The sequence below is a fragment of the Bubalus bubalis genome, chromosome 18 (genome assembly GCF_019923935.1).
Source record: "Bubalus bubalis isolate 160015118507 breed Murrah chromosome 18, NDDB_SH_1, whole genome shotgun sequence".
NCBI lineage: Eukaryota > Metazoa > Chordata > Mammalia > Artiodactyla > Bovidae > Bubalus > Bubalus bubalis.
Window position 1 is genome coordinate 50,978,000 of NC_059174.1, and position 15,020 is coordinate 50,993,019.

At 52.4% G+C, this 15,020-nt stretch overlaps 1 protein-coding gene across 3 annotated transcripts; it reads left to right on the forward strand.

The window, feature by feature from the left end:
* The first annotated feature begins 2,983 nt into the window (after positions 1-2,983).
* CD177 (CD177 molecule) lies at positions 2,984-14,060 on the forward strand. Of its 3 annotated transcripts, none has more exons than XR_006546041.1 (9): positions 2,984-3,287; positions 3,363-3,503; positions 3,741-3,923; positions 4,632-4,751; positions 4,947-5,063; positions 9,739-9,875; positions 12,472-12,648; positions 12,784-12,912; positions 13,559-13,693. XR_006546041.1 is itself a non-coding variant. In XM_025269213.3 (9 exons), the coding sequence occupies exons 1-9, from the start codon at positions 3,236-3,238 to the stop codon at positions 13,687-13,689; spliced, it is 1,191 nt and encodes a 396-aa protein (XP_025124998.1). In that variant the 5' UTR covers positions 2,989-3,235; the 3' UTR covers positions 13,690-14,060. The 3 variants fall into 3 exon arrangements, 1 of the variants encoding a protein (XP_025124998.1); XR_006546042.1 differs by having other exon boundaries at positions 2,985-3,287; positions 9,739-9,845; XM_025269213.3 differs by having other exon boundaries at positions 2,989-3,287; positions 9,739-9,879; positions 13,559-14,060.
* The last annotated feature ends 960 nt before the right edge of the window (positions 14,061-15,020 follow it).

Sequence of the window (15,020 nt, forward strand, 5' to 3'; positions counted from 1 at the left end):
GGCAAGAGTACTGGAGTGGGGTGCCATTGCCTTCTCCAATTACAGCTCTAGTGAGCTGTAATGGACAGGCAAGAAACCACACACATTTGAAGTATATAGTTCGATGAGTTTTCATGTGCCCACACACTCTGTAAGGTCATCAACACAGTTCAGATAGTGAATGTATCCATTCCACCCAAGTTTCCACATGGGGACTTCCACATGGGGACATCCTGGCTGGCCCCATGGTGAAGAATCTGCCTTGAAATACAGGGAACTCGGGATTCTATCCCTGGTCTGGGAAGATCCCACATGCCTCAGGGCAACTAAGTCAACTAAAGAAAAAAAGAAGGAGAATCTGAAATTTTGAACAATTTTACATGTTTACCTAAAATTTTTCCACATGAGCCTTTGTAATCCCTACCTCTGTACTCAGCCCCACCCCGACAGTACCCAGGCACTCACTCACCTTCTTTCAGTTACTATAGATTAGTTTGTAGTTTCCAGAATTGTATATAAATGAAATCTTATAGTATGTTCTCTTTTTTCATCTGGCCTCTTTCATTCAGTGCAATAATTTTTTATTGAAATGAAATTCACCAAATGGAAACCATTTTAAAGTGAACAATTCCGTGGCATTTAGCTCAGTCACAAGGTTGTATGACCACCACCTGCTGCTGCTGCTGCTAAGTCGCTTCAGTCGTGTCTGACTCTGTGTGACCCCATAGACGGCAGCCCACCAGGCTCCCCCGTCCCTGGGATTCTCCAGGCAAGAACACTGGAGTGGGTTGCCATTTCCTTCTCCAATGACCACCACCTAGATAGTCCTAAAATGCTTTCATCGCTTCCAAATAAAACTCTACTTATTAAGAGGTTGCTCCCAATTCCCCCATCCCCTAACCCCCGGAAACCACCAATTATGTCTCAATGGATTTACTTATTCTGACTATGTCATCAATGAATCATACAATATGTGACTTTTTGTGTCTGGCTTCTTCCAGGAATGGCTACCTACTCCAGTATTGCCTGGAGAAACCCATGGACAGAAGAGCCTGATGGGCTACAGTCTATGGGGTCGCAAAAGAGTCAAACACAACTGAGCGACTAAACAATAACAGCAACAACCTATGGGCCTCTTTGTCCCTCTTCCTTCTTCCTCCAGGGACATTGCTTCAGTACGCACACAACTCCAGAGGGTGCCATTCACACAGCTACCGTGTGAATCATAGCGCACAACCCATACAAATATAGTGATGGCACCGTGGGACCTTTCCTTCCTCCCTTCCTTCCTCTCTCCCTTCCTTCAATAAATATTTATTGAGCATCTAGGCTCCGTCACGATAGTGGTGGAGACTCAGTGGCAGATGACCGGAACATGCCTCTGTCCATGGAGCAAATTTTACACCTGCAAAACAGGGGCTTCCCTGGTGGCTCAGTGGTAAATCTGCTCTGTCAGTGCAGGAGATGTGGGTTCGGTCCCTGATCCGGGAAGATTCCACATGCCTCGAAGCAAGTAAGCCTCTGTGCTGTAACTATCGAGTCTATGCCCTAGAGACTGGGAACTGCAATTACTGAGCCCACAGGCCCCAACTGCTGAACCTGTGCACCCTAGCACCCATGCTCCGCGACAAGAGAAGCCACCACAATGAGAAGCCCGTGCACCGCAATGAAGAGTAGCCCCTGCTCTCCGCAACTAGAGAAAAGCCTGCGCACCCATGAACACCCAACACAGCCAAAAATATAAATAAGCAAAATTATTATTTTAAAAATTCTTAAAAAAATAAACTTGCACACGCAAAGAAAAATAAAATGTATACGGATGTTGAAATAAACATGTAATTGCAACTTTCATATTCATTTCTTTCTCTTCTGCTGCTGTTCTCAATCTTTTCTCTCTTTCCCCTCTCTTTCTCACACATTCACATCTGGCCTCTGCAGTCACGGATAGACACCTCCTATTCTTCCCTGTTTCTTCCTAGCCAGCATGCTAGAGCTGGTTTGTGCAGGTTTGCAAAAGCCAATTGTTAAATACTTAGGAATTTTTCGAGCTGGTTGTGAAAATAATTGGTAGCTTAAAACCAGACAGGATAAGAGAATTTACACCACAGAAATAGGCTGATGCTATGATGCTGTTTTTCTGAAAAGCTGATCTTCTAGCACACCACTATTCCATCTATTTCTGGCAAGGACATTTTGCTTTGCCAAGGAATATCCTAATTCTCTGATAGATATCCAGTCTCCACCACCACCTGTCCCCTCCCACCCCCGCCATTCCTCACTTCCCTCCTGGGTGGTGGGAAAGCGGAGGTTCTAGGACCGTGTTGTGCTGACGGTGGAGAGAACAGAAGAAGAAGAGGAAGCATGAAGGAAGTTCATGAAAAAGGGAATAAAAAGGACAGCAGTATAGGAAGGTGGCGCTAGTGGTAAAGAATCCGGCTGTCGGTGCGGGAGACCTAAGAGACACGGTTTCGATCCCTGGGTGGGGAAGATCCCCTGGAGGAGGGCATGGCAACCCACTCCAGTATTCTTGCCTGGAGGATCCCATGGACAGAGGAGCCTGGCGGCCTACAGTCCATGGGGTCACAAAGGGTCAGACATGACTGAGCGACTAACACGTACACAGGAAGGAAAGAGAAGCAGGAATCCATGGGGGGCAAGGGTTCAGGTAGAGGGAGCAGAAGGACCGGGCAAGACTCACCACCCAGTGTCCTCATAGGCAGTTGGGTCATTTCCCCATCTTGGGCTAGAAGGTGGCCGAGCTGCTAGGAGATGGGGAAACCACCTTCTCAAATTACCCTGAAACAGGGTGGGGGTGGGGACCCGCAGAGCTGGGCTCTGCAGGAAGGAGGGCTGGGGACCTGGACCAATGAGGTCTCCGGGCTAGGATGCCTCAGTCTCTAACTGTTGAGAGGTGCTTCGGGCCCAGACTCTTGGGTCAGAGGTGGGGCGGGGAGCGGGGGAGGGGGCTGAATCCTGGGTCTAGGGAAGGAAGGAGGACACAGGTTCCTCCCCCCACCCCAGCCCCCCGCCCCGTCCTCCCCCTGGATCCTCACCCTACTCACCTCACCCCACCCCACCCCCCCGCTCCCCCCCACCCGCCACCACCTTTAAGCTATGGAGACTCAGAGGGAGGCCCTGGCCTCCTTTAGCAAGACCCTGTCCCCACCCTTTCCTGGACTACCTGGGTTGTGACAAGATATAAAAGTGCTGTTTCCTGGGAGAAAGAGCGGGAGCGAGCATTCCCACCACCCGGACCATGAGCCCTGCCCTGCTGCTGGCCCTTCTGGGCATCACCCTCGCCCTGCCCGGTGAGTAAGAGACCCGGCCAGGGAGGGGATACACCTGGAGACTGAGCTCAGATGGATTTGTTCCTCCCATTTCAGGAGCGAGGGCCTTGAACTGCCACTCGGGGGTAATAGAGACCATAAGGAATGCATCGGAACAGCCCTTTTCGTGGACGACTTCCCAAGAGAACTGTGGGGAAGGTTTGGGCTGCCAGGAAATGGTGTTCATCACCCAGAACGGTGAGACGGGCCCCGCGCCTGACTTGCAGCCTCTCCCTTGGAGAGATGCCCCTATCACCTCACCCTCCAGTCCTACCTGCGTTCTGTGTACAAACTCAGAAGACCGCTCCCCGAAATACCAGGGGTGGCGCGCACCTTAGCCGCCCAGGGGCCTCCTCTGCACCCTTTCGGATGCACACCCTCCCTCTAGGACCCTGGAGCCTGACCCCACCCTGGCCTGCTTCTCTCTCCGCGCAGACCCCCTCCTGTACCTGGTGCTCATCAAGGGCTGCACCCAGGCAGCCAATCAGGAGGCCCGCGTCACCAAGCACAGGACAGGCCCTGGCCTGTCCATCATCTCCTACACCCGGGTATGCCGGGAGAATCTGTGCAACGGTCTCAGCACCAGCCTCCCTCTCTGGACCCCGCTCCCACCCACAGGTGCCGGAGGTTGGGGGGAAGGGGACTGCCCGGAGGAGGGGGGCAATAGGGTTGAGGGGGTTGGAGTGAGCACACAGGCAATGTTCTTTTAGAATGCTTCCCTGCCTCCCCTCAACCCTGTCCAGCCTCCCCAGCACAGCTTCTTCTAACAGTCCCTTAGCAGCGCACTGGACTGATGTTCCCTCATGTTCGACTACCCACCTCCGACTGCGGCTCTGGCCCTAACCTGCTGCCCACTCCTTTTTTTCCCGTGGGGTTTGGGAACTTGCCCTTTGGGGTTTTGGCATCTCCTCTTCAGAACTGAAATTAACCTGTGGCTTCCCATTGTCCTCTTCTGTCTGAGATCATAAATCGGATTTCACTCTGCCCTTTGCGTTTCTCTACTCTTGGGCATCACTGGTGGACATGGGCATCTCGTCTTCTTCCACGGTTCAGTGGAGCCTCTGGGTCCTCCCAGGGCACCCCTCCCCTGCCCTTACTAGGCAGCCCTCCCCAGATCTCATGCTCCCTCCTCGCCTTGGTCTCTCTCTAGTCACGGGTCCTAATGCCCTGCTCCCCAGACCTTCCTGAGAGGAGCCCAGGGAGGCTAAGGGAGCTGATTCTTGGGAGCCGTGAGGAGCTAAAAAGCGGAGGAGGGTAGAGGGAAGGCGCCTGGTCTGAATTCAGAGCCCCCTTATTCCTCCCTCCCTTTGTCTCCCACCTCTCCAGTCCCAGGTTCTGTGCGGTGTCCAGTCTGCTTGTCTGGAAATGACTGTCTGTCGGCCCAAGAGATGACCTGCCCAGCCGAGAGCTCACACTGCTACAATGGGGTCCTCCAGCTCACTGCCGGTGAGCCACCGGGAGGTGGGGTCGAGGCCAGGTTTGGGGGAGGCTGGGGAGTGGTGTGGGGCTGAGGATCAAGATCTGAGTCTCTTGGGGAGGAAAGGGAGGTGAGGATGGGGACCCTGAGGAGGGCGGGCCTGGCTTCCCCCTGAGTGTTGGCTGGTCCCAGTAACAGTGTCTCCGCCTTCTCCCGCTTTCCAGGGAGCGGCACCAGCAGACTGAAAGTCCAAGGATGCATTTCTCAAGCAGGCTGCAACCTGCTGAGTGGGACCCAGGAAGTCGGGCCAATCAGCCTGTGGGAGACTTGCATTCCTAAAGGTGAATGTCACGGCGACAAGACCAAGTGACAGGGGCAGAAGTTCCGGGGTATGATAACCCTGCAAAAGGCAGGCATCCAAACATATCCCACCAAAACCAGCATCACAGGTCATTCAGATGTTACTACTCACTCAGGCAGGTGTGATGGGAGGGATTCTCCCAGTAGGCACTTCGGGCGAGGATGCCAGGAAACAAAGGTACGTGGTCCAGGAAACAGATCTATAGGACAGGAGATCTATAGGACAGGAGATCTATAGGACAGGTGTTTTAAATGATGCTGAGCCTGGCTCAGTTAGGACAGCCTGTCCAGGCGGGAGAGGAGCAACGGAGCTAGGGGGAAGGTCAGAGAGGCAAAGAGGGTGGGCCGCATCGAATGCCACTCTATCCATTGTCTGCAGGAGTTGCCTGCTGGTTTCCCTGCTGGGCGTGACTAGCTGCTTCTGATTCTATTTCTCCACCTCCCCGACCTTGGGGTCTCTGGCTTCCCCTTGACCCCCACCCCAACTCTGGCATTCCACTCTCGCCCAACCCCCACCCCTGGTACCGGAGGCCCCAGCAGCCCTGCTGCAGAGAAAAAGTGATCAGAAGGATGTCAAGGGTGCTTCAGGTGTGACAGGGAAAGTAAGAGCCAAACAAGGACCCGCGGAGGGTTCCCACTCACCCATGGAAACCCAGTCCAGGTGGAACACCGGTGGATGAGCGTGGCCTGGCGTGTCTTGATGTCAGGGAGCAGGATGAGGAGAGGGGTGGGGTGAGGAGGGAAGTGGGGTCTGGAGAAAGTGGGAGGAGGGTCCTCTCTGACCAAGCTTCAGGCAGAGAATTGAGTGCGTTCAGCAAACGTTCCTGTTTGGATCTCTCTGGCTGGACTGGGAGCTTTGAGGACAGAACCCAGATGTTCCTGACACCAAGGTTTTCAGCCTCGGGCAGCACAAGGGCTGGATAAGGATGGGTTCCCCAGGATGTGTTTGCTGACAGGAGTTCATACAGCATTCCAAGGTCTCCCGTGGAGACCCCAGAGGACTCAGACCCTGGCCCTGCCCTAAAGGGCCTCTGGGACTGGGAACAGAGACATCACAGACACAGGTAGCCACGAGGCTGTCATGAAGGGGGCCTGGGGGAGCTCAGAGGAAGAAGATATTGATGTTCTGGGAGGGGGAGATCAGGGAGGACTTCCCAGAGGAGGTGACCTATGACCCATGTCTTAATGATGAGCTGCAGTTCATTCACAGAAGAGGAAAGGGGCGCAAACAGGCAGAGGAGACAGTATGGGCAAAGGCTTGGAGGTGGGGGCAGCCTGCTGCTTTCAAGAAGGCTCCCTGGGCTCTGCCTGAGGAGGGCTCATGGCGAGGATGAGGTACAGCTGGGAGCAGTCAGCAATGACAAGTTTTCCAGGTGGACAAGGTGAGTGTGGGTGGTGAAGGCAGAGCCCTTCCAAGCAGAAGGAATGCCCTGCTGTGTCTTGGGACTGGATGTTGGTGGGGGAGCAGAGAGGTAGGTGGGGGTCCTGGTGGTGGGTCAGATAGCTTCCTAGCCAGACTGATGGGGCTGACCTTTCTGCTAAAGGCAGGGGAGCCATGGTCAGGGAGGGACAGAGTCTGAATCTTTATTTTTAATTAATGCTAGTTTATTTATTTGGCCCTCATCTCTGGGACTAGCAGGAATATTAGGTAACATAATCCAGCAGACACTCAGAAACAAATCAGACACATGCCACATGCACCACACATCACAATGCACACAACACGCAATACACACAAGAAACACAACCACGCACACTGTGCCATGTACACACCACACACGTTTCCTCACCTCTCACACACCATACAACACCACACACCACACCCAGCACACACCCAACACCCAACACACACACACAGCACAGAGACGCGGGACACACACCACGATACACTCATATGACAAACACACCACATTCATCACCAACACACTCTGTCGCTATACACACACACCACACATCACACACCCACCCACCATGCACATTTCACACATTCCCATACTACCCCACACCCTCCACAGGCCCACTACATATTCACAAACCCCACACATATCCCACATATGTGTGCTGCCCAGACCACACACGTGTCACATAAAACACAGCCATTACGCCACGAATGGATATTCCTCATATATGTCCCTATTTTGTTGGCTTTCAGCGTCAAAGCCAGATCTGTTTTTAAAATTGTTTATTTATTGATATATGTGGCTACACTGGGACGGACACGACTGAGCGGCTTCACTTTCACTTTTCACTTTCATGCATTGGAGAAAGAAATGGCAACCCACTCCAGTGTTCTTGCCTGGAGAATCCCAGGGATGGGGGAGCCTGGTGGGCTGCCATCTATGGGGTCGCACAGAGTCGGACACGACTAAAGCGACTTAGCAGCAGCAGCAGGAGCAGCCGCAGCAGCACTGGGTCTTAGTTAAGACATGTGAATTCTTAGTTGTGGCATGTGGAGTCTAGTCCCCAACCAGGGATTGAACCTGGGCCCCCTGCAATAGGAGTGTGGCATCTTAGCCACTGGACCAAAAGGGAAGCCCCCAGCTAGAGTGGAGCAAGATGTCAGGGAGTAAGTGGAGAACAGAAGGGCATCCCAGGGAACAGCTCCTGGAAGGCACGGGGGCAGGAGAGGACAGGGTGCAAAACGGGCCACCGCAGGAACCCAGACTGAAGAAGAACCGAAGGTCCGGGATTTTAACAGTCTTGACTGTCCCCCTAAGGAACTGGATCCTGGTTCCAGCTAGAGCAGTGGGTCAGCCCAGCCTGGGACAGCGCAACCGTTAAGAGCTTAGCGTCTGAATGGAAAGACATGGGTTTCAGTCTGGGCTCTGCCGCTGAACCAGCTTTTGAGGATTACCACTGCTTAGAGCCTCTTTCACCAAGTTCAGAGAGGAGGAGACTCTCACTGATGGTCAGAGGTGGCAGAGCATATCCAAAGGCACTGGGGCAGACATGTGCCTCCATGTGTGGTTCAAAGAAGTCTCCAGAAGTCAGTGGGACTCCAACAGAGTGATTAAGCGGGAGCAGAGCAGGACAGGAGGACTGTGCAGAGGAAGGAGGGCACCTCAGGTAGAGCCTTTGGGGCCATTTTAAGGACTTAGAATTTTATTCTGAATGGGCTGAGGATCTACTGGAGTTTTCTGAGCAAAGTATTGATGTGAATCAACCTTTCTTTTATAGGAATCATTCTGAATGCCTGGTGGAGAATAGAGTAAAGGGGAAGTGGGCATGGGGGAGGGGACCCTCCAGGGAGACTTAGGAAGAAGCAGGTGAGAGCCAAGGAGTCTTAGACCCTGGTGGAAGCTGTGGAGGAGGTGAGAAGTGGTCAGGTTTTGGAGGGATTTTGCAGCTTCAGCCGACAGGATTTCCTGATGGGCGCAACATGGGGTGTAAGAGAGGAGGGATTGTCGAGAATAACAGCAATGTCTTCAACTTGAGCAACTGCAAGAAAGGAGGTGCCATTGGCCAAGACAGGAAAGATGCGGGTAGGCAGAGAGGGAACCAGGCTGGGAGGAAGGCTGCAGGGCCCATGAAGTGTCTGTGAAGTGGGGGAATGAGTGATCCTCCTTCATGGGGGCTGTTGTGAAAGTTAACACATTTGTGGGTTACTTGCTCGGTCAGCCCTGAGAGTTTCTGCATCTGGAGACACATCCCAGCTGATCATGTGATGGTCTCAAGAGTCGGTCTAATGGTTTTCAAACTAGACTGCCGAGGGCTACAGGGGCTGAGGTGGCCCAGGTTGGTCATCAGTCCTCCTCTTCCCCATCACTCCCTGCAAGGAGCCAGAATAATGCCTGAGTTCCCAGCCTAGCTCCTAACTCACTCGCAGTGGGACACTGGGCAAACTGCTTTCAAAACTCCTCTGTTTCTCACTTTGAAAATCAGGGTGATGATGATGACAACCTGCTTGGGGTAGGGGGGTGCCAGGAGGAAATGAAGCAATCCAGGTGAGGTGAGCTTCTAGGGAGGGTTCATCCTTGGAAACTGATCATGGCAGCTGGGCACCTTTTAAGTGTTCAGTGCACACAAGGCATTGGAGTATTTCTGTTTGGAACACAGCGTTGCTCAGTGAAGACATATATGGTGTCAGGCTACATTTCTCTTTATCCAGATGAGGACCTTGAGGCCCAGAGAGGGAAGTAGAGATTGACTCAGGCTAAGGAAGAGCCATCTGTCTCCATCACAACTGACGGAAAGAGCAGCTGTCCTCAGGGGGCATTGAGAAAGGCCTCTGCAGTGTGTTTGAGCAGAAACAGGGTAAAGAATAAGGATGGGGCTCAGACTTCCAAAACGAAAGAAGTGAAAGTATTAGTCAGTCATGTCTGATTCTTTTGCAACCCCATGGACTGTAGCCAGGCTCCTCTGTCCATGGGATTCTCCAGGCAAGAATACTGGAGTGGGTGGCCATTCTCTTCTCCAGGGGTCCTCCTGACCCAGGAATTGAATCCGAATCTCCCACATTGCAAGAAGATTGTTTATCATCTGAGCCACCAGGGAAGCCCTGAAGGTCCCTTCTAAATCTGAGATTGAGGGACCCAGTGGCCCATTGGGCTTGCAGGGTAGTTCAAGAATGTGAGCATCTTCCCAAGCGTAGGACCTGAAGGAAGACACACAGAGGGTCCCTGGCTTCCACAGACCCTGGTGATTCTTTCTCCGCAGGTGTTCTGACCTGTTATAGGGGGGTCATGCTGCAGATGTCTCCAAACCTGAGCCAGAAGCCTGTCGACTGGTCCACGACTACGGAGCAGCAGTGTAACCCTGGGGAGGTGTGTCAGGAGACCCTTCTGCTCATAGATGTAGGTGCGTGGGCTGCGCAAGAAGGCAAGACCCCTGCATGGGGTCCTGTGTCTCCCTGCCTCAGATTTTTAAAAGATTAATTAATTTATTTTAACTGGAGGCTAATTACTTTACAATATTGTAGTGGTTTTGCCATACAATGACATGAATCAGCCATGGGTGTACCTGTGTTCCCCATCCTGAACCCCCCTCCCACCTCCCTCCCCATCTCTTCCCTCAGCGTCATCCCAGTGCACCAGCCCTGAGCACCCTGTCTCATGCATCGAACCTGGACTGGTGATCTGTTTCACATATGATAATATACATGTTTCAATGCCATTCTCTCAAATCATCCCACCCTCACCTTCTCTCACAGAGTCCAAGTCTGTTCTTTACATCTGTGTCTCTCTTGCTGTCTCGCACGCATATAGGGTCATCGTTACCACCTTTCTAAATTCCATATATATGCGTTAATATACTGTATTGGTGTTTTTCTTTCTGACTTACTTCACTCTGTATAATAGGCTCCATTTTCATCCACTTCATTAGAACTGAGTCAAATGCATTCTTTTTAATAGCTGAGTAATATTCCATTGTGTATATGTACCACAGCTTTCTTATCCATTCGTCTACCGATGGACATCTAGGTTGCTTCCATGTCCTGGCTATTGTAAACAGTGCTGCAATGAACATTGGGGGTACACGTGTCTCTTTTAATTCTGGTTTCCTCAGTGTGTATGCCCAGGAGTGGGATTGCTGGGTCATATCCTGCCTTGGATTTAAAAAAAAATACTTATCTGTTTATTTTTGGCTGCTCTGGATCTTCGTTGCAGCATGGGCTTTTCTCTAGTTGCGGAGAGCGAGCGGGGGCTATGCTCTAGTTGCCGTGTGCCGGCTTCGCATTGCTCTCTTGTTGGGGAGCACAGGCTCTGGGGCGTGCGGGCTTCAGTAATTGCAGCTCACGTGCTTGGTTGCCCCACAGCTTGTGGGATCTTCCTGGACCAGGGATCAAACCGGTGTCCCCTGCATTGCAAGGAATCCTCCTTAAGGGGTTAAGGAATTTTAACCACTGGATTACCAGGGAAGCCCCCTGCCCTGGATTCTGTGCACTAAATTTCCTGCCACGGTCCCTTCAGGCTTGCAGTTCTAAGTCCAATTCTTCCTCTATCTGTGCCTTGGTTTCCCCTTCTGAAAATCGGGACGAGATGATGGCAGTAACAGTAACCTACTTCACAGGGTGGTCACTAGGATATAGCCGGTAGTCCAGGCAAAGGGCTGAGAACAGAGCTGGCACAGAGAAAGCTTTTGCTCAGTCACTTCAGTCGTGTCCGGCTCTTAACTCATTTCATTCAAAGTCTAAGGAACTGCTGTGGTGTGCCAGGCACTGTTCTTCTAGCTTTACAGGCCAGTGGGGAAGCTGCAGGCAAAACAAAACAAAAGAGTGAGATATCGTGTATGAAGACAAGAGCTGTGGACAGAAGTCCAGTGGGGACGGGAGATCGGGAGAATGATGTGAAGGTTGCAATTTGTGCTCTGAAGGCTCCCTGTCAACTAAAATACCCCCAAACCTAAAAATTGAGAGTTATTTATTCAGTGGGAATGGTATACACATTTGCAGCAAGTGGCAGGTAATCTGGATAGGAAAGATTACTGTTAAGAGAAAACTAAATGTCTCATGTGAAGAGATTTAGCAATCTTCTATCTTCTCTGGGAAGAGGCAAGTGTCCAGACTTGCTGAAATCATTTCCTTCGTATTTGTTGTTGTTGTTGTTCAGTCGCTCAGTTGTGTCTGACCCTTTGCAACCCCATGAACTGTAGCACACTATGCTTCCCGGTCCTTCACCATCTCCCAGAGCTTGCTCAAACTCATGTCCATTGAGTCAGTGATGCCATCCAACCATCTCATTCTCTGTCATCCCCTTCTCCTCCTGCCCTCAATCTTTCCCAGCATCAGAGTCTTTTCTAGTGTGTCGGCTCTTTGTATCAGGTGGCCAGAGTATTGTAGCTTCATATGCATCTAGCTATCTGGGGCCAGTCCTGCTTTCTTTATTGTTCACAAACTAATTTCTTGTTTATCATAAGAGATGGCAAATGTGGTAGATGGCTACCTCTTTTTCTCTCTCTCTTTCTCTCTCTCTCTCTCTCACACACACACACACCCAGCTCCTCAGCACTTTCAGGGGGGAGGAAGTAGCTGCTGGCTTCCAAATACATGGCTTTGTTTCACCTGGGCTCAGAAATCTGCATTACACACACACACACACACACACACACACAGAGCTCCTACTGGCTTCCAAAAACCTGGCTTTGTTTCATCTGGGCTCAGAAATTTGCATTTGAAAAAGGCGTGTTGACTGGTAGGGTTTAGAGCAGAAAACGTTCCGTTTCCCACGGGAAATTCAGAGGACGTTCTACTCTGAAGGTAATATTTGAGCCGGAAATGAGAGGCGGCAGAGCTGGAAGAGGACCCTGACTCTGGCCCCAGGCTTCCCTGTGCTCTCTACAGGACCTGTGCCCCGGTCGTCACATACCTGTCCCCTGCCTGACGAGCCCCTGACTCTGCCACCCTTGGAGCCTCCACTCTCGCCTCCCAGCTTTCTCTCTTTCAACCCTCAGGATCCAGGTCGATCCTGCTGGGGAGCAAAGGCTGCAGCCAGGTCAATATCCAGGGTGCCTTCATGCACTCGAGTCCCCCTGGAGTGCTGGTCGCCTCCTATGCCCGGGTCTGCTCCTCCAACTACTGCAACTCGGCTGCCAGCAGCAGCGTCCTGGTCAATGCCCTCCCTCTTCCAGGTGTGTGATGCCAGCGGGCTGGGTGGGGCCCGGGGTAGGGAGAGACGGGCCCCAGAGACACATCTCGGCACTCAAGGAGGGTGGCCATGGCTAAGCGCAGGGCTGTGTGTTCCCAACCTTCTCTCTGCTCCCCAGCCGCCCCGGCCCCAGGACACCTGCAATGTCCCGTCTGTCTGGCCCTTGGATCCTGCTCACAAAGCTCTAACGTGATGTGTCCTGAGGGCACCAGTCACTGTTACAAGGGTCAGATTTTTCTCCAGGGAGGTGAGTACTGAAGGTCAGGTCCCGAGGAGGAATGGGCTAGGGGCCTGGATTCACGGGGCCCCGAGGTGGGAGAGTGCTTGAGACCCTGGTGTTGGGGTCCGTGCACAGGCTGGAAAAGAATTTCCAGATATGGGGCAGAATGAGAGGAGAATAAAGTTTAATAGAGTGGGAAAACCAAACAGTGGGCTGGTTCAAGGGAGAGCCAAACCCTTTCGCAGGCTAGTAGCCAATTTTTACAGCCTCAAGACAGAGAAAATTCCTACTGGAATGGTGGCATTAGGTGTTTGGTTAGGATGCTATGGGATGGGTATTTTATCTACTACCGGGTCAGGGAACTGGTCGGTTTAGATCCAGAGGCTCATGGCAACAGTTGCTATGGGGCTTGGTCAGTTCCAGAGATTTTTATCCTGTGACCTTGGTACAGGGCTCCACACCTATGACCTTGGTATAGGGCTCCATACCTGGCTCATGACTTTGGGGGTGGAGCGGCTTGGGGACCCAGATTTTCTAGGTCTGAGGGAGGAGGGGACTAAGAGCCTGGTCTCTTGGTCTGAGGTGGAGTAGGGGAAGGTCTAGGAATAATAGGGTCTAGGAACTTAAGCATGAGGAGCGTTGAAACCTCTCTGACTCTATCTTCTCTCTCTAGGTGGGTTGACCTCCCCACTGGACATCCAGGGCTGCGTGGCCCGCCCTTCCAGCACCTTATTGGGTCGTAGGCAGACTATCGGGGTCTTCACTGTGACTGAGACCCGTGAGGGTGGCACTGAGGTGGACTGACCTCTAATCTCAAGTGGAGCTGCCCCTGGCCTTTCCCTGGCTTGGGCAGTGGGGCAGGCCCTAGCCCTTTGGTGTGGGGCACCCTCCCTGCTGACCTTGTTCCCCCATGATCCTTAGCTCCTGTTGACTCCCCACGCCCCACCTCTCCCTCTGACCTCATAACTCAACAGCCTTGGACACTGAATCATGCCCCAGTCCTCATCACCACCCCCTCCACCACCACACACACACACATACACACACGCACACTATCTGACCTGGTGACAGCATATGGAAGGGCCTGAGAACAGCTGAACTGATCCTCTGGGAGGAGGGACATTCAACCAGTGGCCACCTGTGTGTGATAATAAAGACATTGTCCTTTTGCCACATGCAAGGGTTTCTCTATGTGAGGGGAGGGCAGGACTCCCAGAGATCTGACATGAGGGAGGAGAGGAAGCTGGTGAGAGAGTCACCATCTCAGGTCATCCTTCACTGGTCTGGTCCACAGCCCCCCTGGACCAGCTTGGGTGGAAGCAGAGTCTTCCAGGTCCTGCAACCATAAGTATTAGGGCCTCTTGGGGAGGGGAGGGGGGGGCTTTCCAGGCAGCTCAGCAGTAAAGAATCTGCCTGCAATGCAGGAGACCTGGGTTCGATCCCTGAGTGGGGAAGATCCCCCACAGGAGGGCATGGCAACCCACTCCAATGTTCTTGCTTGGAAAATTCCATGGACAGAGGAACCTGGCGGGCTACAGTCCATGGCATTGCAAAGAGTCAGACACGACTGAGCCACTGAGCACACACATAAAATGACTTGGGAAGTGAAGGTGTGCCAATGAAGCTTCTATTTTAGTAGCCAGCACCAACAGGGGGCTCACCCCACTTGCATAAATTGACACAATGGTTTGTGTGAAGCAGAGAAATGAGAGGGTTGGCACCATTTCCTGAGGCTGATATCATTGGGTCTGTTGTCCTAGGCTTGAAAGACTAAGAAGTCATTACTGTTGTTAGAATCTGGAAGGGGGTGGTGTTTAGAGAGGGCTGCCTGACAGGACCTGTGATCTCAGGCTGAAAAATCCACTCAACCCACAGCGACACTACAGGGAGGGAGCTGGGGAATTAACACCCCAACTTCACTTAGTGTCCTCCCTGTGGTCTCCTGCTGGGGCTCCCCATCGACCGAACCCAGCTGGAAGGTGGGAGATCCCACTAACAGTCCCCACAGCACAGGGCAGGGGGAGAAGGGGAGAGAATGAATGTGAAAAAGGAAACCGCACAACCCACCCCTTGAGTCCGCAATACAGAAGACACACAATTCCCGTCTGTTACTTAATCATAGAACTGCCTTGTGC

Coding starts and splice junctions, on each gene's coding strand:
- CD177 (XM_025269213.3), top strand. CDS start 3,236: ATGAGCCCTGCCCTGCTGCTGGCCCTTCTGGGCATCACCCTCGCCCTG. Junction 3,924..4,631: donor GACCCCGCTCCCACCCACAG/GTGCCGGAGGTT, acceptor CCACCTCTCCAG/TCCCAGGTTCTGTGCGGTGT. Junction 5,064..9,738: donor GGAGACTTGCATTCCTAAAG/GTGAATGTCACG, acceptor CTTTCTCCGCAG/GTGTTCTGACCTGTTATAGG.